The sequence below is a fragment of the Pagrus pagrus genome (assembly GCF_965226575.1).
Source record: "Pagrus pagrus genome assembly, chromosome: 13".
NCBI classification, from domain to species: domain Eukaryota; kingdom Metazoa; phylum Chordata; class Actinopteri; order Spariformes; family Sparidae; genus Pagrus; species Pagrus pagrus.
Genome location: NC_140197.1, coordinates 13,294,753 through 13,321,352, shown reverse-complemented (window position 1 = coordinate 13,321,352; position 26,600 = coordinate 13,294,753). Strand labels below are relative to the sequence as shown.

The following is a 26,600-nucleotide window of genomic DNA, read 5'->3' as shown; positions in this document are numbered from 1 at the left end:
AGAGAGAGATTGGCGTTGCTTCTGTGGGAAATAATCCAAACAAACAATCACATTTTCTTCATATGAAATATTCTTCACTCAACTGTTGTTTTTTCGCACGTCTTTTAATTAACGCATGTGTGTGTGTGGATGAGTAAGCCAGTGTGTTTGCGTGCACACACACGTGCATGCGTGTGGGCGTGTGTGTGAGCGCGCAGTGTAAGGTTGACTGACCCGTGGAAAATGTTATTTTAGTTCTAATGTAATGAGTTATGACTGCTGCTCCTGAGGGAGGCACATCCCACCTACACACACACTCACGCTGACGTCACCGGCCTTGATGCCGTTCTTAAGGTTCAGTGTGGACAGACTTTGTAAACGGTCCTTAATTACGCCTGTGGAAAAAAAAAACGCTGTGGTAAAAGAGGAAAAAACAACAACAGTTATTTATTCATCTGCAGGCGGTGGTTCGGTCCCCTGGGAGGGGCATCTGAGATGATAGATAGTAGAATTGATGGATGGTTTAAAGGAACGAAAGAAAAAGATGACAGTCAGACAGAATATAATGATAAAAATAATAGTGATGACGTTTGTTTGGGAAAAAGGAGATGAATGAGGGGAGGACTCATGGACAGACACACTGAGGAAAAGAGACAGGAGTAAATGAGATGAAAGTTTGATGATGCCAGAGGGGAAATTTGGGGTATGGCAGCAGCACGCTGTCGAGTGTACTTCAGATACAGACCTGACTTCCAGGATTATGCCTACATCTTATCTTACATGAGTCAAGACAATATACATCATTAAAATGCAATATTTAAAGGCATTCGGTGTGCTAGCTCTAAGCTAACATGATTATTTTGTGATTGTCTTGCAAGCTAATAAAGCTAATAATTGCTAATAACTGTCAGTTATTATTGTTGTCATAATCTACTCAAAACCATGTTGATGGAAAGTCGGGTGAAGTTTCGTAGCACACAAAACATTTCTGGAGCTTTTTTACAGCAGTCTCCTTAACGACTGAGGTAGATGGGGACTTGTTTTAAAACAGAAAAATAAACAGAGAAAACAGCTCCATACAGTTTTTCAGCCCTAAGTCAAGTTTCTTGAAGCCCAAAGTTCCAAAATTGATTTGAAAAGACGTTATTTTTATACCTTTATACCTTTTTATAAGCAGAATTCTTCACTGTAGCTGCTAAGCTAAAACTGTTAGAATTTTCATTTTTGGGTGAACTTATCCTTTAAATTAGTTGCACACTTTGATGTCCGCCTCAGGATATGTCACTGTCACATCTGTGCACGTAGGTAAAAAGTACTGCAAGGGATTTGACCCAAATGCAGATGCCAGAGGCAGAGCCGGTGCAGTTCAGTGATTTTATTGCAAAATTCGGTGTACAGAAGGCTCATGGGATGGTGAGGCTGGCAAGGGTCAAGATCAAGAAAACAGCCTAAACAGGCTAACAAATCCAACAGGCAGGAATTAAGAATCAAAAATCCAATAAACAGGTGAGATCTGGGAAAACTAAGCCAAAATGTAAGACCACAAGAGGAACATAAGGAAAAGGCCAAAAGACAAACAGCTCTGAGAGAGAGGAACACAGACCAGATACACAAGGGAGGGGATGATAATCACACAGGTGGGAAAGACACAAAGGCAGGAAGAGAAGTGTTTGAAACAAGAGGACAGGTGAGTATTTCAAAATAAAACAGGAAACAAACAAAAACCTGAGGAACAGGGTGGGATATAACTTTTCATGTACTACTTTCATAATGTCACAATTGTATTTTGTCTGATACTTTGATTTAAATACCTTCATCAGCTGTACTTGTGTTTTCTGCTAATTAGCTAATCCTACCATGCTAACACGCACACCTAAGATCATCAACTTTGTACCTACAAAACACCACGATGTTAGCATTGTTGAAGTAACTCTCTTTCTTCTGTCTGTCCGTCCAGCTGATGACGAAGCATCCAGCGAAACGACTGGGCTGCGGTCCGGAGGGCGAGCGAGACATCAGGGAGCACAGCTTCTTCCGCTACATGGACTGGGAGAAACTGGAGAACAAGGAGGTGCAGCCGCCATTCAAACCAAGAGCCGTAAGTCTGAACCTGACTCGACCCCAAAGAAGGAAATACAGCTCGCATTAGAGGCGTACAGGGCCGATCAGAGACCTGGAGTTTAATTCCTGTCAGTGGTTAAACTCCTGGTAAAGATGCTGTTGTGTCTGCGGGACACTTTTTTCTCCTTTCTTTCTCTGAGTCTTCGACTCCTCTCTCTCTCTCTTTTGTTTCTGTCTCTTCACTTTCAATGTGATATTTCTGTCTCCTCCCCCTCCTCTGTATGGGACAATGCACACAGGTAAGTCAGAAATGATGAATGTGTGGTGATGAGGACAAGCATGGTGATGATTTAAAAAATGTTGAATATGGCGATAGTGCAGACGCTGGCAATGACAGACAAAAAGAAAGATAACATTGGTGACAGGAGCTAGATTTTGGAGACCAGTTTTGAATTCGCTGTTGAACTAAAACGCACAATCGGCGTCCCCGGTTTGGTTGCATTGTGCACGAGATGAAACGGTTCCTGTCTTGGTCGAGGTGACGCCGAGTTTAGCGAGAAAACCTCAAGGGAGTACGTCCACACAGTGACCTGAAACAACTGCGTGTTTGTGTTTTTCTCCGCTGCGCTTTTGCTTTCTCTCGACGACAAAATTAGTTTGATCATAACCAGAGTCAGAATGATGTCATCTCGTCCACACACACACACCATAATACGCGCACACACTCACACAGCCTTAGGCCAGACTGCTGCTAAAGAGTTTTTCTGAGTTGAGCTTTTTATGCAGCTGTCTAGGCCCGCTGGGGATTCATGTGTGTGTGTGTGTGTGTGTGTGTGTGTGTGTGTGTGTGTGTGTGAGAGAGAGAGAGAGAGAATCGGTAATGCTGCAGTGTGTATTCACCCTCCTGTGTTTGTGTGTCTGGATACATGATGTACATCTTTGCCCGTGTGGACGTTAGAGGTCACCATTAGGACCTGGCTGTGTTTCAGCACCGTCCTCTGATGCGACTACTAACATATGTTGTCTGATGTCTCCCTCTCTGTTCTCTCCCCTCTCCTCTCTTTTTGATCTCGTCTTTCTCACACCTCTCGTCTTTCACCTCTCCGCGCCGTCGCTCTCTATCCCTCTCTGTCCGTCTTTCTTCTTCCTTCTGAGAAACAAATAAAGGTTGGGATTTTTTTGAAGAGCCGTTGTGTTTACCCTGCATTAAAGTTTCGGGTTCAGTTTAGCTTCTGAAGGTGGCGCTTTGATCTTTTTTGGCGCATTGCTGTCAGGCTTTTTCTACATTTCTACATTCTACACACCATTATTTTTCTGAGTTGTGTCTGATGGTGTTTTTTTTTTGCACAGATGATTGATTATGAAGGAGGTTTGATGCTTGATGCTCGGTCTGTTTGTGGTTTCACACAATGCGAACGCCTTTGAAGAGTCTGTTTGATGGTTGATCAGATGAGCTTTGAGTGCTTGACTGACTGACTGACCAACTAACGGACTGGTTGACTGACTGGCTGGTTTATTGATTCCTCTGACAGATGAAGAATGGTCATGTCATCACCTTGGACTTTCATTTACAGCTATCTTAAAGGCGCACTGTGTGGTTTTTGGGGAAGACATTTCAATCAGAAGAGAAAGATCTTCAATGACAGATTTTTTAATGCCTAAACAACCTTAATGAACAAACTCTCTTTGTTTTCATGACTGAATAAACAAACAATACTGTTTTACTTTGTTTATATGTGGCGGACCCTGCCACCTTTCTAGTTTCAAACAGTGTTGGGACCTTATTTTCCGAGAACAGCTTGTTTATTCACTTATGGAAAAGATAAATATTTCTGAGTTTGAATTAATACCTCATTAATATTGTGCATATAAAAAAAATCTGAGTTTGAATTTCTTCTCCAAAACTATGCAGTGCCCCTTTAATTTCTTACTGTTCATCCGTCTGTTCATCAGAGAATCTATTGTTGATCCATTTATCCATCCATCCATCTAAAGACTTCACCATCCATCCATCCATCCATCTGTCCACTGTTTACTGCCACCATGCATCCACCCATCTGTCCTTACACATTTTTATTTGTCCTTTTCTGTGTGTTCACAGTTTTCTCATGTTTGTTTCTGTTTATTTGCATGCTCTGGGTCTCAGTCTCAAATGAAACCTGCCCTGCAGTGCACTACTACTCACAGCGTAATAACAGCATTTATGTAAAGCTATAATAAAGATATTCAGTCTTAGGAGAGACTCCGAGTTTGGCCAAAGCAATACAATAAAAGCACATTTAAAGGGGCATTCCTTCAAAAACATATCCCAGTTACATCCCTGGTATCAAAAAAAACTTTGTGGCACTTATTTATTTTCCTCGTATGCCAAATTCCTCCCATCTGGTTCCCCAAACAGGTTAAAACAAACGCAAGTAATTAGCTGCAAATACTATCTGACCCTGGTGTATTTCTCATTTCACATATTTCCCCAAACTATAAACAGTCTGGCTTAATTTCATTTGGTTTTCCGAGTTACAGAGATTTAATGAGTTTGTAGTTTTCCTCTGGGTGATGTTGTCAGAGGACACTGAATCCTTGTTGTGTTAATTAAAGCTCAGTGCAGTGATAGAGATGGAAAAAAGAGGAATAGCTCGGCCCAAAGTCCCTGTGAGGCATACTGTCGGGGAAATATAGTTTTCAAGTTAATAACTTGTTTTATGTACTTAGATGGACGCACATCTCACGGGTATCTCAGCTCTTTTTTGGGGTTCCCGGTGTTCAGAATGAGGAAATGAAGCGGACTCAAATGAAAAATAACGTGCTCTCGGAGAAAACAATTCTACCTAATGTGCGTTCCACAATACTCATTGAGATTATTTCATGTCAGAACTCAAGGGGATCTATAAAGGACGTCACTGTCACTAGAGCACTGGCATCTCAAACCAAAGCCTCCCCTCTAACCAGAAACAGCTCTTCTCAAAGCTGCCAGACTCCATTGACAAAAACAGTCATTTTAATTGTTCCCCTGCTGTACATCAGTAAAGTATTCAGCTTGGTAAGAAGCTTTTTCTTCAATCTGCCAAATGACCATAATCCATTTAACCTAATCATTAGCGATCCTGCTAATGCTAGCCACCTTAAATATCAAGTAAAATATGCTTTAGCTTGCTAAAGTTTGATGGTTTCAGGACGCAATTTCTCCTCTAAATCTTTACATCGTTGTTTTCTATATTAATGTTCTAAATCTCTCTCTAATTCTTCTAATTGGAAATTCATACTCTTCACAGCCAGAGTAGGTGTCAAAGTTTTCAATTTATTAGATTTCAATATGATGACATTCAATCGTCATAGGGCAGAAAGAGACTTGGAGTTATTCCCAGTGCACACTGTGCATTCTAGCTGGTTGTCTGATTTGGTTTATCATATCTCAGCAGGTCTCTGCAGCTGCAGCATATAATTAACCTACAATTAACCCACAATTATACAATTATCATCTCATGGCTTTAAGCCTTTTCTTGTGTTTAGAAATTCAAATTAATCAGAATATTAAAACCAAAAAAATCTCAATGAAATACCAAAGGAAAATTGTTTTGGGTGAATTACTTACAGCCAGGGTGGGATGCTTCCACGCTTCCGACTTTTGCCACCCCTCTGTAGTGCACTGCCACAGGAAATTTGAGACTTCAGTGACCTTGTTCTGTTTGAAATTGGGAGTTGAATATGTTTCAAATACTTGAAAAAGGAGACCAAATATACCTGAGGTGTGCTTGATTTATCCTCCCCTGAGAGTGGTATTTTTGTATCTCTTTGAAGGTGATAACAAATTACCTTTTAGCCAATACACACAGAGAGTTGAATCAAGCGCACCCCAAGGACTGGCACCTTGTTCGGATATTTGACACCATGTTCAAGTAATGTCATCTCACACCCTGGTTCAACCCGCCATTCCCCTTCTTTTGTTTTCCTCTCCTTCTCCCCCCACCCCACCCCAATCCATCCATTCCTCTCCATCCCCACTCCTTCCCTTCCCCATCCACCCCTCTCCCCCGGTACTCCATCCCTCCCCACCCTCCTCAACAGTGTGGACGGGAGGCCGAGAACTTTGACCGCTTTTTCACGCGCCACCCGCCGGTGCTGACCCCTCCCGATGAGGAAGTGATTCAGAACCTGGACCAGGACGAGTTCCAGGGATTCTCCTTTATCAACCCAGAGTTCCCAGGAAATGCTGCTACCCCCACTGCCGCCGAGCAGGCTTGATTTCAGCTCATGCACGGACACATGGAACCGCATACACAAACATATACACAATCACGCTCCCCAATATCAATCCTGTGCACACTGGAATATACATGTTATATATCCTGGAAATTATTTGTGCTGTCACAGGAACCAGGACCAGCACACAGACACACTGTACACACAATATCACATATCTGTTGTTCACACTGCTGCAACCTAGATGACGTGTTGGCCTCTTCTGGGCTTTCATGTGTCGAATAAAATAATCTGAATGCATGAAGAACTCTAGTGCAGCTTCAAAATATAATTTAAAGGTGCAATATGTAAGAATTTAACTTTAAAACAGAATGTGAAGAAATATTAAACATTGACATTATATCAAAGGCATCTATGTATTATGTTACAGAGACATCTACTGAAGCTAGCATGCTAACGAGCATGCTAGCACTGTGAGCTCACTGTGTGGGCATCCTCGAGTCAGCTACTAGGCCGCTAACTACATGGCTAACTGAGGTAACTAGGTAATGGCAGCTACAGTTAGCAGCAATTAGCAGCTACTCTGGTGATATACTGGAGTTTGAATTCAAAAGGGGGCCAGTTCTTACATATTGCACCTTTAAACTGAGAAATTTAGATAATTTGACCAAACCATTGACTGTGTATAAAGATGGACTACATGACCGCTCCCCAAAAGTGAAGCCAAAACATCTTGATGCCCTCTAGAGAGTGTTGTCCTAAAACCCAGAAAACAGTTTGCATTTTTGCACTTCCGGATCCCTTGTCTTAAAGTCAATGGGTTTTTTGGATGGGTTTTCGATTAAATGCCTGAACTAAGGTCTGTGGTTATCAAAGGCTGAAGATATTGACACGTTTTGTTCTACAACATAAAATACATCATAAAATATCCCATAGTTGAATTATAAAGCGCTTATGTGTCTTAAAAAGTGGCTAAATGGCTAAATGAGACTAAAGAAGTTGTCACAGACATTAAACATCATCATGCGCAACACAGAGACTCATCTCAACTTTAGTTACAAACTATTATAACTCTAACTTGTGTGATAGATTTAAATTAAGGTTTGTATACTATAGTGTAGTAAGATGCTTAGTGTCGTGACGCTGAAGTCATACGACCGCAGTGTGGTCTATTTATAGCCTAAAACTAATAATAATAATCCAAAATCCAATTAAAAAATCCTGTAGGCTCTTTGCTGAAGAACAACGGAACGAGGGCGATGCCAATGTTCGGGTTAGCCTACAAAAACATGTCATCCCTGCACCGCTCTATACAGCTCCCTAAAAGTGAAGCCAAATGACCTCGACCGCCCCCGGGTGGCTTGCTACAGTATAGTGTATATTGCGTTAGTTATTTGATGCTATAAAATAGGGGGTGAGACGTCAGTATTGACAGCTGAACTCTGCCCGAGATGGAGTCGGGCGGATGCAATGGATTGGACCTCAACACTGCAGACTCTGGATGATGGCAGCACCCATATCTGGGATATTCTGACATTATTTTTATACAGTATTTGGCAGTGGAGAGCCGTTCTCTTTATGCACTGTCAATGGATTAAATTGAAACAAATCCTCTATTTTTCCGTGTTTCTAGGTGATCTTGGAAGTTTCATTCCAACGACTAATGTCGCACATGGGATGATTTTCAACATGTTTTGCACACAGTGTGAACAGAATACGGATTAGAAATTGATGGTTACCCTTTAAAATCATTAAGTCCGACATTTAAACCAAGTTGAATAAAAATGCATTCACTAAAATCCTGATTCCCACAGCACACACAGATACACAACTGCATCACTCACATGAAACAACCCTTCAGCATTCCATGTTCTGACTATGTTTTTGGTGGAAAATTGTGATTTAACTTTTCTTTGAGTCATTCCTCGGCTAATTCCAGCGCATTCTGAGTTCGGCCTGTAATTCTGGTGTGCTTTTTCTTCAATGTACAATAATGATAGTGTCTGTATGTTTATCCTTATCTTAGCTAAAACTGGAATGCTTCACATACTTGTGCATGAGATTCTATATCAATAGTAGCCCTGGACTTTGTCTCCCAGCAGCATTTTAGCATCTTCTCTCTGCGACCCTCTGCTGCCATTATGAGGCTGCATTTCTTAGTTTTCAAAAACATCTATAAAAAAAGCACACGACTGGAAAACATATGATTCGACCACAAATATCATAATTTCTATATGTTCTTTTTTACTGTTCAGCACATGGATCATGATGGTAACATGCTGTTGGGAAATGTAGTCTTTATATAGGCGTCGAGTCAGTTAAGTAGATAGATGATACTACTTCTTATACTCTGATTTTCTGTTATCTAGTATTTAAGCAATGAAAGAGACTAGCGGTTAGTTTCTTTGTGTTTTACAAAAGCATGATTCCGATACCTGGGCGTTTGTTTACAGCGTACGTTTGTATGTTTTATTGTGTGTGAATGAGTTACTGTCGCGTTTGCATTTTTGGGTATGTGTGTCCATATTTGCCCAGCGCCTTGTCTGGCCTTGTGTTAACATTTCTTTGTATGGTGGTTGTTTGCACCCCTCCTCATATCAAGCAGTACTGGTATAATCCACTTACTATACTCTGAAAAACAGGAGATGAAGGAAGAGAAGAAAAACGCTGCCTTCCTGAAGGAATGTGTGATGTTGAAATTGAAACAATTAGCAAATAGAATGAAGTTTCAGTGAGTGTGAAAAAGAGAAAACTGTTACGAGAGACAATTAGTGCGTACTTGGAGTCTTAATGAAAGCTGTAGATATGCTAGTGTAGTCTTAACGTTTGTGTTTGAATCAGTTTCCTGCTTTAGAGATGCTGGTTAAGTACTTAAGCATCTGGAAAGGTTCCTTGGCCCGGAAAAGGTTTCAGTGGTAGAAAAATGGATTTCAACAACCCAGTTGCTAGAACAAATACTGGCAGTGTATGTTAATGCAAACCACGGATATGTTGATTATGTACTTTTCTGTACTTTATGTTTGGTTTTCTATTTTATGTTATGACAATGCTGTGCTTAAGAGCTGGTTAGTTTACAGCACGAAAAACACTTGGTTAGGGTTAGGTAAAAAAAATCATGTTTAGGCTCGAAATACCTGTTTCGGGCGCCATAAACACAGCTTGAGATGTCCCGACTTCTCGTCGAAAAATATATAGGTTTGGTCACCACAGATACAGCTGGAAATTGTCCTGAAGACTCCTTGAACTGCGGTTACTGGCAGTCACGGCAGTTACCCACCCGTATGAAAGTCAAGTCATAAAGATGTAACATGAACCTAACCTATGACATGTACAAATGTAGCGTATCAGTGGTTTGCAGAGACGTTAACTGCCAACATTTTATCCTGGTGACTGGGCTGATTTCAAACGGACAAGCAGACCAATATATCATGCAGCTCAGCTTTTATGGTCTAGTTTTGTTCAGGATCTGAGGCTCAACTCACTGTGATTGGTGTTTTTCAAGTAGCCATCTACGTGCGCAATAAGAATTTCTGTCCAAACGACAGCGGCAGCAAACATGGATACAGGTTAAAGCTAGGCCCTCTGAAGCAGGACGATGTGTGTGTGTGTTTTTTGTACTTTTTTTTTCCCTTGCTAGCAATAATGTTATTGACAGGAAGGCAGAATTAGTAGGGCTCAGGTTAGGACTGTAATTAATTTACATATATAGGGCTACGAGGCTCACTGGGAGGCGTGTTTATCTTCGTTGCACCTTTCACATCTGAGTGCAGCTAATGGTGGCACTGGCTGAAGTGCCTCCTCATATCTCACTCCATCACAGGGGGGCGTCAGGAGGGTTTTTACTGAAAAGTGGCCTCATAGAGTTGCGCCGGTGTTTATCAGTGGAAGTGAAGTTGTCCACACAGTATCAGCAGGTGAAGAAGAATAATGCTCCAGTATCATACAGTTGATTTACTTGGCCATGAGGTTTTCTGTCATGCTGCCAGGTATGGGATGTCAATGTGCTGAGATACTGTTATCATGATTATTTTAAAACAGAGATTTTTTACTTCAGACGCTTTAAATATTTTTTGCATTTAAAGGGCAATTTGTGAGAAATGGCCATGACATGACATGTCAAAGAAAGTTGGCATGCTAACCAGCTAACCCCGACACAGCCTGTCTCGTCCACTGTAGTTTTAGCTAGGAGTAAAAGCGGCGAGTTCACTACTAAGTCCAATAAGTAAACAAAATAAACTCACTAAATGTCTTGAAAGGTAATATTTGTATGCCTCCGTGCCGGTGACAGGCATGAAAATACGTGTTGCCCATTACCCAACAATTCATACGATCATTCTGACAAAATTTGACACAAATGTCGAGTCAGACAAAATAATGAAGTGGAGACATTTTATATCCTTAGGGTCAAAGGTCAGCTTCACTGTGACATCATAATATATGTTCTGGCCATTATTCAACGCCACATCTCAGGAACAGACACCTGACTGGTGCACGGAGGCATATGACCACAACGCAGGAATTAGACTTAGACCGATTTTCATACTAAATAGATAAATACACCTACGTACACCTTTTGAATTCAAGTCTCACTTTTACCAAACTGACACAGGCGTCATTGCTGCGTTAACTCATCAGTCATTCAGCAAAACAATCTCGGTTTGTCTTTCCACAATCGCCTCTGGTTGGGTCACGCCTCTCTCTGCTGTACACGTTTTGAGTTCTGACCATTTCTTACAAATTGCATCTTTAATGCAGAAGGCCGTCATATAGATTTGGCTGATGGATACAGTTGTGTTGCTGTCCTCTAGAATTTGTCAGAAACATGTTAAACATATTCAACACATGTAATGAAAAATGTCTGACTTAAAGTTGACAAACACATACAATTAAAGATATCATTTTTGCAGGACACTCACAGTTTGAGCTGTTACTTATTCTGACCAGTGGAGCAGATGGTTAACGGTTAGCAGGAAGCTAAGGGAGCAAAAGGGTGGGAATGGCAAAAATTCAGACTGGAAAGCCCGGCAGTGAGAATTTTGCCTCATCAATCATCTGAATGTTTTCACACACAGCTCTCCGTAATGCACTTCAATGGAACAAGGTGTGCTAGAGGCTTTCCTGTGACAATGAGACCCATTACGAAAAAGTCATTTTAGCATTTTTGATCGAGTTAATGGACGAGGAAAAAAGTCACTGATTTAGGGAAAGTCGTAACTAAGATCTGGATAAAGCCGGTCATGTCTGCTAGTCTTAAACTTTCAACTGCTGATGAGTTCAGCGCAGAAGAGCAGCTTTAGAGCTTTTACATTTCGTCCACGATTATGAGTGTCTTTGTGTTTTTATGAGTCGAAGACGTAAAACTGAATCTGTGTCCATTATCTGTGTCGTACATCCATTGTCGGTATTTATTTCAGTCAGTGTCTCCTGTATTAAAACAACAACAAATAACTATATATACTTATACATAAACATATATATAGCTGTGTCAAATGTTGATAGATCCATATAGTTACACACCATGTGGTCAGTATTGCAAGGACGAGAGGAGAAGTCTTGTTCCAGGATTTGTGTTTTTTTTTTTGTTTCTATGATTCCTTCCTGCTGAAGGAGAAGCAAAATGAATTTTGCATGAAAAATGCTTTTGTTTTACCTTTTTATTAGTTAGAATTTATATACATTTAGCATATCGAGTGATTCATGTTTTCTGTGTCAGCAGCGCTTCAAAAGTGTGATCCGAGCTACTGTTGTGTGCGCTACGTGTGAAAAATAATGAAATATATAGAAAGAGAGAAAAAAGGGAAAAAATGCTTTTCACAATGCTTTCCATGTGCCAATTTTTTTTTGTTTTCCAGGAAAAAAGAGGCATACCTAAAATAAAGGATTTAAAAGATGTGTTAGGGGATGTTTGTTGTGTTTATATGATGTCCACGTGTGCATTTTGATGTGCTTCAAATGAAAAGCGTCAGATGAGAGAAAGGGAAAGAGAAGACGAGGGAGGCATATCTACTACGACGAGGAGGAGTGAGGAAGAGGTAGCAAGAAGGGACAGTGGAAAAGGAGGAAGGGAGGGGACGAGGATGCGAAGCGAGGCTCTGTGAAGCGAGGCAGGCTGCTACGACAGGCTGTGCATATTTCATGGCTGCCACTTATCATAAGAGCCTTTCCCTGATGGGGGAGCGTAGGTCTGATGACTTCAAGGAAATAACATGCAGAACACGGCCTACATACACACAGCCCTGCTGAGCCACTCAACCGCTTCACGCCGCCTCTAAAGCTGCTCCCAATCCACTGTAGTCGAGCCGCTGCTGCTGCTCTTACTAGCTGCACATTTCCTTTTAATAGGGGTTACTGTATCTTGCACCATTTACTATCCCTAGCACTGTATCATATTTACAAGGATGGGCACAAACGAGACGCAGTGGTTCTGAACCGCGCCTGAGCCGTGGTACAATGTGATGGAAAATGTCTACAGCACCCCAGTTATCCACTGGGAATGTGATCATCAAACTGGTGAAGGCTCAAAATGTATGGATGGGAGGAGAAAAACTGTGCCGGAGAAGTTAAACTTTAATGAAGTTACTAAAACGGTTTGGGATGACCTTTAAGTGGGAAGGACAAGGCAAATGACCATGAGAGTGTGACATGTGGCTCAGATGTTTTATTAAAAGTTTTAGCGTGACTGTCTACAACTTACACAATAGACCATATTCGCACATTTTCCTCAAATGCGTCCTCAAAGAATGTTTTCAAAAGGATGATGTCGTGTGCAGAGAATCTGACAGATTGTTATCATTTACACAGTCTCACAATTAATCAGCAACCGTTAAGAGAATGGATAGTGAAAATACGGAGGGACATCAGGACATATATCAAGATAACACAGCATATATGATGATCCATTAGCTAACGTTAGCATACCTGAGCTAACGTTAAATAAATGAGTCTAAGATGTGCGTTGATATTTGAGACTTAGTTTAAAGCTTTCCTGTCGGGTCGTGTAACACTATCAAACAGTGAAATTAGCTAGGGACAGGTTTAATGCTAACGCTAGCTGTCGTCAAGCATTAGCTCAAAGGAGAATAGAATATGTTGTGTTGCCTTGGCTCGATGTCCCTCTGAATTTACATTATCCATTGTCTTTTCAGTTGCTGATGAATCGAGAAGCTGTGAAACGAGAACAATCTGTCATATTCCCTACATTTGTAGCGCAGCTGTACGTCATCTGAGCTTCCCACCCTGAGCTTAACATCGCAGAGCAATGGCCGCCAAGTGAAAATGAATAGTCTATTTCTAAAATGTGTCCATACACTGAATCCGTAAGATACCTGGACCAGAACGTTAGAAGAATATATCACGTATATGTGGTGGCACTTAACTACTGCCGCTTAGTCAGCAGTCTTTGGCACTGTGACCGCAGGTAATACATGTTAAACAGAATGGACTGCTTCATTCTTTATTCCAGAATCACATCTACATAAACAGGTGTAGTGCCTACGTGTCGGCAATAGCCGTGGCCAGAGACATCATGTTTCCCAGTTGTCTCTGAAGCACCTAGAGGAAATGTCTTATCATTTGGCATAAATGTCCTCTTGGACTCAACGATGAACTGATGAGATTTTGGTGGTCAAAGGTCACTGTGACCTCACAAAACACATTTTTGGCCATATCATAAGTAGCCTAGCTGTTGCCCTATTTCCAGTCTTTATGGAAATAATAAAATGGTCTTATTTAGCTGTAATGTCGCACTGTTGAAGGTTTGTTTTTGTATCAAATTTATTTACTTCAGCTGGAACATAAATCTCCCTGTTGACACGATTAACACACTTTCATTCACAAAACATTGTTAGCTAATTATTTAGCTGATTAGCAGGCTAAAAGCTTAAAAAAACTCAAAGAACATCCTGGATGATACAGGCCGTCATACAATAGACAAACTATGACTCAAACCTGTGTAAATGACTCAAGAGTCAGTCTCATATCAACCCCGGATGTGAAAAGAATTACATTCGGTGAAGTAGGCCCACATTTGTGTGGTTACTGCTTTCAACTTGTCGCTAACACATTTAACATGCTGTTCTTTATGTTTAAGTGTTGGAACAATCAGGTCTTCCTGTTGCTCTGTCGCCCACAACCCAACAGTTCTTCATCGAAGGCATTTCCAGCATTCCTCTTTATGTAACTGTGTGCTGACATTGTTGTGCAGCGGCATTTTATGCAAATGTCTCACAACAGCAATACAAACTCCTGTGTAACAGTAAGTTCCAGCACATAAGCTGTATAAAGTTTGTATTGGAGTGGATGTAATAGCCGTGTACACAGTAAGCCGCAGCAGTGCTGGAGTGTGTGTGATAATTAATTCCAAATGTTGCGGCCCCCAAATTAAAGCCAGTGGCTTCAGCACAAAGCAGCCTGCGCTTATCAGCCCAAAACAGGTCAGCGTTCGATACCGCCTTTCATTCACCCTCCTCTCCTCTTCACCTCCCCTTTCCTCTGTGCCTCCCACTCTCCCCGCATCCTCAGCTGACATCGGCTCGTCTCCCGCTAATCCTCTCGTTACTGAAAAGAGATGGGGTGAGAGAGAGGGAGAGGGAGAGAGAGAGAGAGGTGCAGGGGAGTGAGGAAGAGAGGAGGAGAGGGAGAGGAAGAGAGGGAAGGGAGGTGTGAAGAGGCAAAGTCTAAATTAAAAGACTCAGAGTCATGTTTCTCCATTAAAAACCCCTCTGCCTCTGGAACGCTGGGGCTTGAAAAACAATTGTGTGTGTGTTTGCCCCGATGCAACTGTATACTCTAAGCTTTCTATCTATACATCTATACCGAGGGCCACTGATATTCATCTCCCTCCCCGTCCTCTGCCGCATCGCTTTCTCTCTTTTTTTCTCCCTCTCTCCGTATCTCTGTCTCTCTGCCTCACAGCATTGACTGCAATTGAAGCGTGTTGAGATGGAACACATTATGAGCTGGCCTACATGGCTGGCAGCTGTGTGTGCCTGTGTGTGTGTGTGTGAGTTAATGTGTGTATTTTTGGTAAATAACTGCGTGCACGGTCCTCGGCAGTGTACACAGTGGATTCACAATGGTTTAGGAAATAAAACACACACGCACGCACGCATCTGTGCGTGTGTGTGTTTTATTTCCACTCAGATAAACTTTTTTAACTGCGAGTCATGAGTTGAGTGACATTTAGCTTGACAGTGTATCGATTAGCAATAGTGAGTAATGACACGGATGAGTACAGTTTCTGCAGGATATGATATGAAAACATATGTTGGCACGCTGTGCCGTGTTGAAACTCCACTGATAGAAACCACCCATCACAATTTAGATCACAGGCTCTAACACTCTGATGAACTGACCAAAGTCCCGCCCCCCCTTAGTTACTGCTGCTATGCCTGTCAAATATTCCTTTTTTTTTCACATGTACAACACACGTTTATAAGTTATACTGTAGTTTTGTCTCTCCACACATTAGGATGCAGCAAAATAGTGTCAGGGATCCCTGTTACTCTTTCAAATAAATAGATGTTAATGATGCTTTGCTGCAAGGTTGAATAAAACACAACTAAACACAACACAACTACATTTCTGATCTATAATTTGGGAAGCAAATCAACCCCACATCCTTTGAGTGTTGTGTCGGTGCCCTCTCTCGATGTGAGGCATCCTAGTGAATATCATGCCCGGGAACGTGAGGTGGATCTGGGCCAGCTCTGGCAGGTGCGTCCCTTTGGATGGAGGGAGCTCCTCTCAGGCGATGGGAGAGCTGGCAGATGAAGGTAGGAGACACAACGTTGGTTCTTGAACGCTCTCCTGTCCCTCTCTGTCTCTGTCGTTGTCGTTTCTGACCCTGCCTCCCTCTGCCCCACTACTGTCAAGCAATCGAAACAGGCATCGCTGTGATATACGAGCTTGTATCGACTTTCTACCTTCAGAAGTGTCGGACCACGTGGCTCTTTCTCTCTTCACCTCTTCCCTTGTGCTGTGACTCGGACAATCTATTTGTGTTTTTTAAACGTCCGTGGCGTGAGATGCTCAGACTTTTTGGATGTGTGTATGGTTGTGGACTTTCAAAGATCGTCCCTCGTGTGGTTTTCTCTGTGACAGCTGCCTGCTTAGTGATGTGAATATTTATGTGGCCAGCTTTTATTCTGCCGCTCTCTTTATCCCACTTTACCTCATGATTTTATCTCACCTGTGACTCTGTCCATCTATCCATCTATGTGTCTGGGTCAAATCCGTAGCAGAAGGACAAACAAGCTGAGTGCAGTAAATTGATTTGTTATTATTGAGTATAACACCAATATAGGCCTGCATGGTGAGTATGATTATATATTGTTTTCACTGACCTTTGCTGAAAAATCTTTTATTTTTACAGACTTAATTTGCTCACAATAACTTTTTCACCTTTAATAACATGGTGACAGCTAACTGAGGAGAGAGGAAAGTTTCTTAGATCCTCAGACAACTTGAGACATGTATGATCGCTGAGTCTGTCATGTGAGAGTTAAGAATAAAACACTGAATTCATTAAATTTGGATTTAATTACATTGAACGACGGATTTTGGCTGCTTGGTTTTCAAACATGCCAAGTTGGATTTACTGGAGCTATCACTGAAGTCCCACTCTTCCCAGTCCTAATTACGACTTAGATGTTGACGTGAATGCCTTCTACATGTTGGAAACTCATAATTACGATAACACCATTAATAAAACAGAATAACGACCTCGTGGGCTCTAAAGGCCTGCCCACACAGGCTCCATGACTTACAGCAAATTTCACATGACGACACACACGTCCTACAGTGATGTGACTCCCTGTGTCACCTTTCCGTTGGTGTTTGCTCTTATACACAGAGCCTTACAGCGCCACGAGTGCATATAGCATGGGAAGCCCCAACAACAATTAAATCCCTGTCCGTGTGAGTGTGTCGATGTCAGTGAATCAAATGGCAGCCGCTCTCTTTTTACTGCATCTAACGTGCCCCTCCCCCTCTCGCTAACGTAAACTCCTTCTTTAACACCGCACCCGCTCTTTTCTTTCCTCTGTCCATACACTGAGCCAAGCAGTGCATTAACAATACCAGAGAAACCCTCCGCTACACACATACATGTTTGCTTGCATGACAAAATTTTGCTTTAACCCATCGTCCAGGGATTGTCCACATCAATGGATGGAAAAAAATACAGTTACTTTCAAGGAATATATAGGATGCTAGGCCTGTCATTGATGTGTTTAAAACTGGTGCACAAGGCCAAAACATAATGTTACACTCATGTCTTATTTTTTTGGTATCTTGACACTTTTCCTGCACTTTATTCTGTCACTGGGAAAAAGGTACGAGACATCCGATTATCCATCTGCCATCATGCATACAGGTGCTACTTGCAGCATAACATTAACATTAGCAAACCATCAAGTTTGAAACTACAAATGACTCACTACAAATAATGTAAGCAAAAGGGGAACCTTCACAGCAAAGACAGGACAAGAGGAGGGCGCAGTGTTTGTTCCTCTTATTTTCTATGTAAACCCACACACCGTGGCAGCGAAGGAGGCAGACAGAACACACCGCTGTCCCATTTTTCAGCGTTGTAACTCCAGAAAAGCAGCGTTTTTGTAGATTCACTCCATTGCTTAGCACACACAGGCATCTTCGCTTTACAGGTGTAGTATGTCTTCTCTAGTATTGTACCTGTCACGGTGGACAAGGGGAAGCTCATTGTAGAGCTGTAAAAATATCCTGATTTCTCTGACCCACAGTCCTGCCGTTATAGAGATAATGTTAGAAAAGAAAAAGATATTGGCTGGCGAGACTTTGCTGGAGAGATTGGATGTTCAGGCGAGAAGTAAATGGAAGCAAAAGTCTTCAGATTCACTCTATATGCTGTATATTATGTGCATAATCATTTTCTGTGTGATAATGTTGATGGCACAAACACGATTGCCTCAAGGGGATTTTAAGAAACACCTGCATCGTCAGTAACAATGCTGAGAAACAGACTAAAATATGAACAGATGTGTACAATAATTGCTTCGTCATCAGATGAAATAATGACTTTAATTACTTTTGAGGGCTCCTTTTCTTTTCATTTATTGTGTTTATTAAAAACTTGCTGACGTTTGCTCAGCGTGCGATGTAGATTTAGAAGATACACTTTGCAATTTACAATACAACTTTCTGGGTAGATGGTGCACCGACATCTTCACAGTATCGCTTTTTAAAAAGTGTTGTTTAACCTGAAAATCTAAGTGGCATCAACGCTTCAAAAGCTTTTGGTCTTAAAGGTGTGAAATGTCAGAGTTTTAGTTGAAAACGGTTTAAAAAAATGAACTCAATTTACCAACAGAAACTGAAAATTGTAACAGTTTTGACATTATGACGTCTGTGTATTGTTTTGCAGGGATTTCTACTGAACTGCTAACTGAGCTAACAAGCTAATGGCAACCACAGTAAGCAGCAATTAGCGGTTACTCTGGTGATATGCTGCCCCCTTATTGAGAGTTAGATGAGATGATCATCACCACTCCCATGTTTCAATGTAATACAAAGCTACAGCTAGCAACCGATTAGCTTAGCTTAGCATGAAGATTTACAACAGGGGGAAACAACTAGTCGAAAACACACCTACAAGCACCTTCTAGGCGAATTTGGTTACTTTGGAGACGGAGACAGGCTAGCTAGCTCAGCTTTCCCCCTGTTTCCAGTATTTGTGCTAAGCTAAGCTAACCGGCTGCAGTGTTCCACACTGAACAGACAAATGTGAGAAAAGTCACAGAGAAATCATCAATGTTGCATAAAAAAAATCTCCTGGTCTTCAAGCTTTTTCTATGAAAACTGTAACTAGACTGTGCGACTAAGCTCTCTTTAAAAATGTACCTCAAACATGAATGAAGACGACTTCATTAATAATTCACTAAAAGGTATTACAATAATGCTTTCTCTTCTTCTTCCCAATCCATCCCATTCTCCTCAAATCATTTTTATCTTTCCTCCTTCTCTCCCCAACATCCACCCTCTCCTTCATAACCTCATGAACTCCACCTGCAGAGGAACCGTAAGGACACCTGCAACTTCGACAAGGAGTTCACCAAGATGCCGGTGGACTTGACGCCGACAGACAAGCTGGTCATCATGAACCTGGACCAGGACGACTTCCTCGGCTTCTCCTACACCAACCCTGAATACGTGGCTCCAAATTAACACGGAAGCTGATCGCGCTGACGGACTGGTAGAACACGAGGCTTCAGAGCAGATAGGAAGGCAAACTAGCACTTAAAGTCTAATTATTTTGTGTTTGTTCAGTGAATGTCTTCACTCTTGTAGTCCAATACTTCAGCATGAGAAAGGTATCACAGCACCAAACTCGCACAACTGACGGGATACCAAAGATTTGAAGTATTGTATGAAAATGCCCGAGGTGTCAGAAAGTGCTTTTTATGCAGAAATATCAATTCCCAAAAACTACAAATATACACAATTCATTACAAAGATATGGGCTGCCCAGACAGCACACACACCACAACACCTCAGTCTTGCTTGCCAGCTGAAAAAGTTGTCCCTTTTCTCAATTTTATGCCATGATTATACTAACAATAGAATTTGGTTTTATGGCAAGTCTGCTTAAATGCTGCAAAAACCTATTTTCAGTTTTCCTAATCGAAGCATTGTACGTTATACGTTCTCAAGTGTTGTTCTGCGAGTGAAACTGCATCGTTGTGACATCTCAAACCTAATCACTGAGATGTGACATGACGTTAGTCCATGTTAAACACATCTGAATGGATACAAGCTGCAGTCTCGGTCCCTGGTGTGATTTGCCTTGTACAGCTAAAACGCCATTCAGGAGTAATGTTGAAAGCAGCTTATGTGAGTACAATTTTTTTTTTAACACGGCACAATCATTCCAGTCCTAATTATGTCCCCTGTCCATACGTGGATTCATGTTTTTTTCCAAGGGGACGTGGAGAGATGGGACCAAATCAAACAGGAAATGTTGCTGCTTCAGCTAAAGTTTTTAGATCACAAGCGGACCAAATTGTGATGATGTTAGTAGTTTTATACATTTTAATCTTAGTACTGTCGTCACTTTGTAAAACTGTTAAGAGTAAAAATTCTAACTTCATGATGCTAACATCTACATCCATAGTATCTTCTGCAGGGGCCTGAATGTGCAGGTATTAGCCATCTTAAAGGTCCCATATTATGTTCATTTTCAGGCTCATACTTTTGTTCTGGGTGTCAACTAGAACATTTTTTACATGCTTTAATGTTCAAAAACACTTTATTGTCTCTTTAAGGCCCCACCTCCTGAAAAGCCCTCTGATTGGTCAGCTCTCATAGACCTGAGCAGGCACTACCCTCTATGTTTCTGCATCAGCTCTGTCTGTGTTTTTGCAACCATGGCTGTTCATGGGCTGTGACTGTATAGTTGTGACATCACAACATTAAGGAAGTCCTGACGTCTCGTTTAAAGACACACTGAGTATGAGCTGTGTGCTCTTCTATGTGAATTGAGAAAAAAGAGTTTTGATACTTTCACAGTATTTATATAGCACGTGGCTTCATAATTTAAAAAAATAATGGAAATCTAGCTTTCTACAATATGGGATCTTTAACATGCACCGTGAGGAACGCTGTGTATCAGTTAATTTTGTATGTCTTGACCGTTTCAGCCAGTGCACACTGTCATGAGCTGCTCCTTGGCAGCGCTGACACTCGCTCACACTGCACGTCTCACACAGGGCCACCACAGAGGAATATGCCTAATGAGCAAACTTCACAGCCTGTCAAACCTTTTCGTCCTCCTCTTCCTTCTTTTCCCTCGTTTGGTTCTCTCCTTCTCCCTTCCTCCCACGTCCCCCTGTCGTCTCCTCCTTTTATTTATTTGTTTGTTTTGGCTCTAATCCGTACATCTGACGAGGCCTCACCGGGAGCCTAGTATGACGTGGTGTCACAGGGTTGGCAACGCGGCAGTCACCAGTGGAGCATGCACACATACGCGGATGCAGATGCACACACAGTGAATGAGGAGCTGCTTTGACAACCCCCAAGTGAGCGATTTCACACACAGCAATAATAACAACAGCAAATGCTGCTTTTTCTCCATTATTTATTTTGGACCTCGTTCTCCGAACCCATCCGTGCATGTGTGTGTTAGTGCTGTCCATATGCTAGAAAACATGTGAACGTATGTGTGCGCGTGTGTTTGTGTCAGTGTGTGTGTGTGTGTGTGTGTGTGTGTGTGTGTGTGTGTGTGTGTGTGTGCGTGTGTTTGTGTGTGTGTGTGGTTTATAAGGCTTCATTGGATAAAGCCAATTATTTCAAATTCAGCTCAAATTCAGCAAATCTGCCTTCCAGCTTCAAACCACATTACACTGGATATAATGCCAACTAGCTCAGTATACTGTACACACACACACACACACACACACACAGAGTCCAATCCATGACTGAGGGTTGGAATTATTAGGTGAAGCGTAACAAGGCGGACAATGACTGTGAAATGTTCGCTCCTGGAGGCACACAAGACATATACTGTAGGTCCATTACACAGGCCTAGATTGCTCTTTCCCTTCATAGATCAGCACAAACAGTACCCTCATGTATACTATATACAGTACATATGCACATATTGTACATATTTATATATATAAGCATACACAAACACACAGCATCCTTCCTAACTCTTTCATCTTTGGGGAAATTCAACTGGATCTGAGACTGCGGTCCTGTTCTTTTACTTTGCTCGTGTGAAATACAAAGTACTGTATAATTTGTGTGTCGGCCTTTCTCATTAAGAGCTACGGAAGAGGATTAGGCGGTAAAATTGAGTTCTTAGACCTTTTTCTCAGAATTCTGACTTTTCTTCTTGGAAATCTGACTTCTGACATTAAAATCAGAATTCTTTCTTTCTGTCCGATCTGAAAAAAAGCCAAAATTCTGAGAAAAAAGGGTGTTTTTTTTGTTTTTGTTTTACAGTGGCCTTAATCATCTTCCGTACAGAGCTGTATACTGCGCAGGTCCACGGTGTAAATACCTCCCAATGTTAATCACGCCTACTTTTAACATCTGTCGTTGGGAACCATAGACCCTGAAGCATTTAATAGCACTCAACAGCCGTGTCTACCTGTGTGACCGAGTGAATGAATGAATGTGTAACTGTACATGCACGTAACTCAGCTAACGACTGTACATTTTAATATAAGTCCTTTAATTCCTATAAGAAATCTCTCTTTTAAGCAGCCTCTATCTGCACCTGACCAAACGAGCACCGACTTGAGAGCTAACATGAAACGATGAACTGCCGCACATCTACAGTAACACAAATATAAACATGTGGGTATTTTCTCCTGGTGAAGCTCCATTCTCAGTGTTTTAAGAACCGTTAACATGATCATCAGCCGGTTACTCTTTATGTTTGGTGTTACAAATTCCCGATCAGGACTATAAGGAATTACACTATGCATGCATGTGATGATCTCTCTTCTTCTCTTTCATATCTTGTTCCATATGATATATGATATGGATTTATCCTATATTAAGTGTTGATTGATGGACTGGTGTGCGATAATTACTTTATTAGACATTAATAGGGTTTACGTTGCTTAATTTATGATAAAAGTACGTCTCATGTCATTGTTACCTATTTATGAGATATTATACAAGGGCCATGCTCTGCTTCATTTGTATATATATAAATATTTTTCAAGTCTATAGAGGTAAGAGTCTTCCATTTCCATTACTGCATTCATAAACAGAGAAGTTTATGTGTTTAGGGGTAAAATTATATATATGAGTCGCAATAGAGAAAATGCAAATATTTGAGAACTGACATTTTACATCAAAGAATACGTGTTTAACCTTTCACTCGCCAGTTCATACAGTTTTTTTGCAGGGTACAGCATCGGCCTAAAAGTGTACCAACTCACATCCTCCTTCCTTCACTCCTTTCTTCCTTTCTTTCCGACCTTTTCTTCGATCACGCCTTTCCATCTGTCATTTTCTTTTTTTTCCCTCTGACCTTTCCCCATCCTCCTTCCCTCTCCTTGTTCCTCATTGTCTTTTTCTTACCTCATTTTCCTTTCTCTTGACCTTTACCCCTCTCTATGGGCTTTTTTTTTTCTTTGCATACCCTCTCGACCATTTTCATCTCTTTTCTCTTCAGGATTCATTTCCCTCCCGCTTGTTTTTTTTTTTTATTCTGTTGCTTCCACTTTACTTTATCACTCTCGTCTCATTCTCCCTGATTCGTCCCATAATGCTTCTGGTTACATTTTTGCCCTTTTTTCTCTCGCAATCCGTAGCCTTGCCGAGGCTACTTGACGTTAAACTTGAAATCTGATGAGCTGTTAGTACGATTAAAACCTGATGCTTGTTTCTTGAACTTATTTCTGCTTTGACTTCAGCCGGGCTTACACATGCTAAACAACAATTAGATTAACAATAACCTGAAGGTAATTTACAGTCTTTTTCATGCAGACAACAGCAAAGATACTGCAACAGAAGAGTAAGAATGTGTTTTGTGAGATAGTTTACAAATAAGAAAATCTGTATCGTGATGTTTGTCGATTGTAGTACAATAAATCATGTTGAAAGATCAACTATTGTCTCGTTGCAGTCAAATTTGTTTTTCGTCTCACTGACATGTTGATGCTTCTTGTGTCCTCCTACTCAAAGTTTGTATCAGTGTTCTCAGCTACTTTTACAGCTTAATATTCTTGATTTGATTTTTCTTTAACTATTAGTTTTAACCGTAAAATCCTTTCTGCATTCGTAGTAACAAGTGATTTGTTGCACCATTTAATGTGAGAAATGCCTTAGTCGACTATCTTACTGTGTAACTAGTTGTTAGGGAACATTAACAACATTTCCTCTGAAAATATCTTTCAGAGTTACTGGTATTCAAGGTAAAAATGCTAACCCCATCAACTCCAATAGGACATCTGGTCACATTCCAGTATTGTTAGTGTAATGTGAGGGTTTGATATGTGGTGGTTGGATCATCCTGATGAAAGGAGACGGCAGGACTGAGATGGATAACTTTTTCTCCAGCATCACTTCACTGTTCTCCAAACTGAACCAGCTTCACGACAACAGCACCTCCTCATTCCAACTCACATGTGACTGAACTAACCAATCAGAAGCAGCTTCAACAGCGTAATGTAACTTTTTCAAGAAGCAGATGTAAATATGTCAATAATGACATGAAATATATGAAGAGTTAGCTGTGTAAACATTGAAAAAATATTTTGAGCAAATTTATGAATTAACTTAACTTAACCAAACATTATTATTTCCATTTGAGGTATATTGTGTTATTATTGAGTTGTTCCAGTTCATTTTATTATTAAACAGTATTTTAATATGTTAAACATGCATTGCTTTTTACATTTTAACATGCATTGTCATCCATATTATATATTACATTGACTATTGAGTGACAACTTTCTCAGTTAGCTTAGTTAGCTACACAACAGCCACACATGGCAGTGTGCAGGTTTAGTAGCCTAACAATCTCTAGATCTAAAGGCAGAACTAGTTTGTGTGGTGCGACACATTTAAATTTAATGAAATCTTCACTTACTATCTGGGCTAGGTTTGAATTAAAATCTGGTGACACCTGTTTCATTATTCAGTTATTTTCAGGTCAAATTTAGTAACAAACCAAACTGTTTAAATATTAAAATGTCCAGTGCTATAAATACTTTCATTATCAAACCACTACAAATTAATAAGTTTTGCTCTCAGAGGCCCTCCAACAATTAGAAAAGTCATCAGGGCCTTGGTAGGTCGCCTGTTTATGAGACACAGTAAATCTGTCTAATCTGTGCTGCTTTGCGGGAGGTGATTAATGAGGAACCTGTTAATGATGTGTTGTACATTGTGCAGGTTTGACAGCGAATGTGGAATAAATCTTTATTAATATGCATACTGTTCAGTTGGCAGGCGGCCATCACTGTTGCGCCTCACATACGCAGCTCTATATGTACATCCCATATGGCCATGCTTGGCTTCATCTACCTCTGTGATAATAATAACAATAATCAGACTCCTCATAATGACAACTATAATATCCTGGACAGATAGGAACACATTTGTTTCATATGTGAGAACTGCAGAAATACAAAATAAATAAGTTCTTGCCTTCCCTGAAGACAATGATATTTTCCATATAAAGCTAAGTCACACATAGGCACACACACACACACTTTACCTGTGACTGTTGAGAGCTACAAGCCACAAAAATGTAGTTCCTGTTGCTACGCCTGTCATGCTTTCCCTTATCGCACATGTAGTTTACAATAATAACAGTGGCACAGTTCACACTCAAAATGTTTGGGCTTTTTTGAATATATATTTATTTATATATATTATGAAATATATACGGCTGTACTGCAGCCATGGTTACCAACTGTAGCACCGTTATTTTAGATCACACTACCTTGCTGCATCTACTGGCCACCTGCATATTCGGGGCTTACTTTGTCCCTTCTTGTTGTGTTTTTTGGGGCCCTGCACTGTATTCTGTGGTTAACTAGCTAGCAAAGAAGCTAGCTGCTGTTGTTGATGGAAAAGAAAAGGATGAGGGGAAGATGGGGGCTGAAGTGAACGACAGCAGGGCACTGCAGCACACTGGAGAGAGAGATGAAAAAGGGGAACTGACAAAAGCAAAAGAATCTCTTATTTATTTCATTCAGTGGATCTTAAAAACGCTCAAGAGGGGAGCATGACGGAGCAGCTTATTGGATTTATTTCACACTATCTCTCTTTCTCGCTCACTCTCTCTCTCTCTCTCTCTCTCTCTCTCTCTCTCTCTCTTTCACGCTCTCTCTCATGCAGCAATACACACATTTTCATTAGGCAAACATATTAGACACACTTTCACACCATCAGACATGTGCCTCCACAATTAAGAAACATTTCTTCCTCTGTGTCTCCCGTTCATTGACTCTCCACTCTCCTCTCTCTCTCTCTTTTCAATCAATCTGACTGTCAGTCCTTCGTCCAATCAGTGTCCAACACACACACACACACACACAAACACCCTTACACACATTTTCATTATGCACGCAGATTAGAGACGCCTCCACGTGATCACTGACCTCGCGTCCTCTCTGACACATTACAGTCCCACAAACATACATTGTTACTTTACATTACAGAAGCTTTAACTTTATACAAAAGTGGAGATTAAATTTTAAAAATCTGACAACAAATCGTGTTTTTCCTGCGTGCAAATGAGGCAACACACATGTGAAATGTCCCTGCTTCAATATATACACACTCTCTCTTTAATAGAAGATTTCCGGGGGCTATGTCTGCAGACATCTAAGTCATAAATCACAGTTTTGACGTGTTAACAT

General features: G+C 41.0%; 1 protein-coding gene across 2 annotated transcripts in view; it reads left to right on the top strand.

Moving 5' to 3' along the window:
* The window catches only part of LOC311267697 (protein kinase C beta type-like), a 113,377-nt gene extending 89,540 nt beyond the window's left edge, over positions 1 to 23,837 (top strand). The window contains exons 16-17 of one of the 2 annotated variants that reach the window (XM_084370917.1): positions 1,937 to 2,077; positions 19,285 to 23,837. In XM_084370917.1, coding sequence (XP_084227043.1) covers positions 1,937 to 2,077; positions 19,285 to 19,437 — 294 coding nt within the window. In that variant the 3' untranslated portion in view covers positions 19,438 to 23,837. Of the gene's footprint in view, positions 1 to 1,936; positions 2,078 to 6,102; positions 12,130 to 19,284 lie in introns of those variants that run through there. The other variant, XM_084370916.1, reaches the window with a different exon arrangement.
* The last annotated feature ends 2,763 nt before the right edge of the window (positions 23,838 to 26,600 follow it).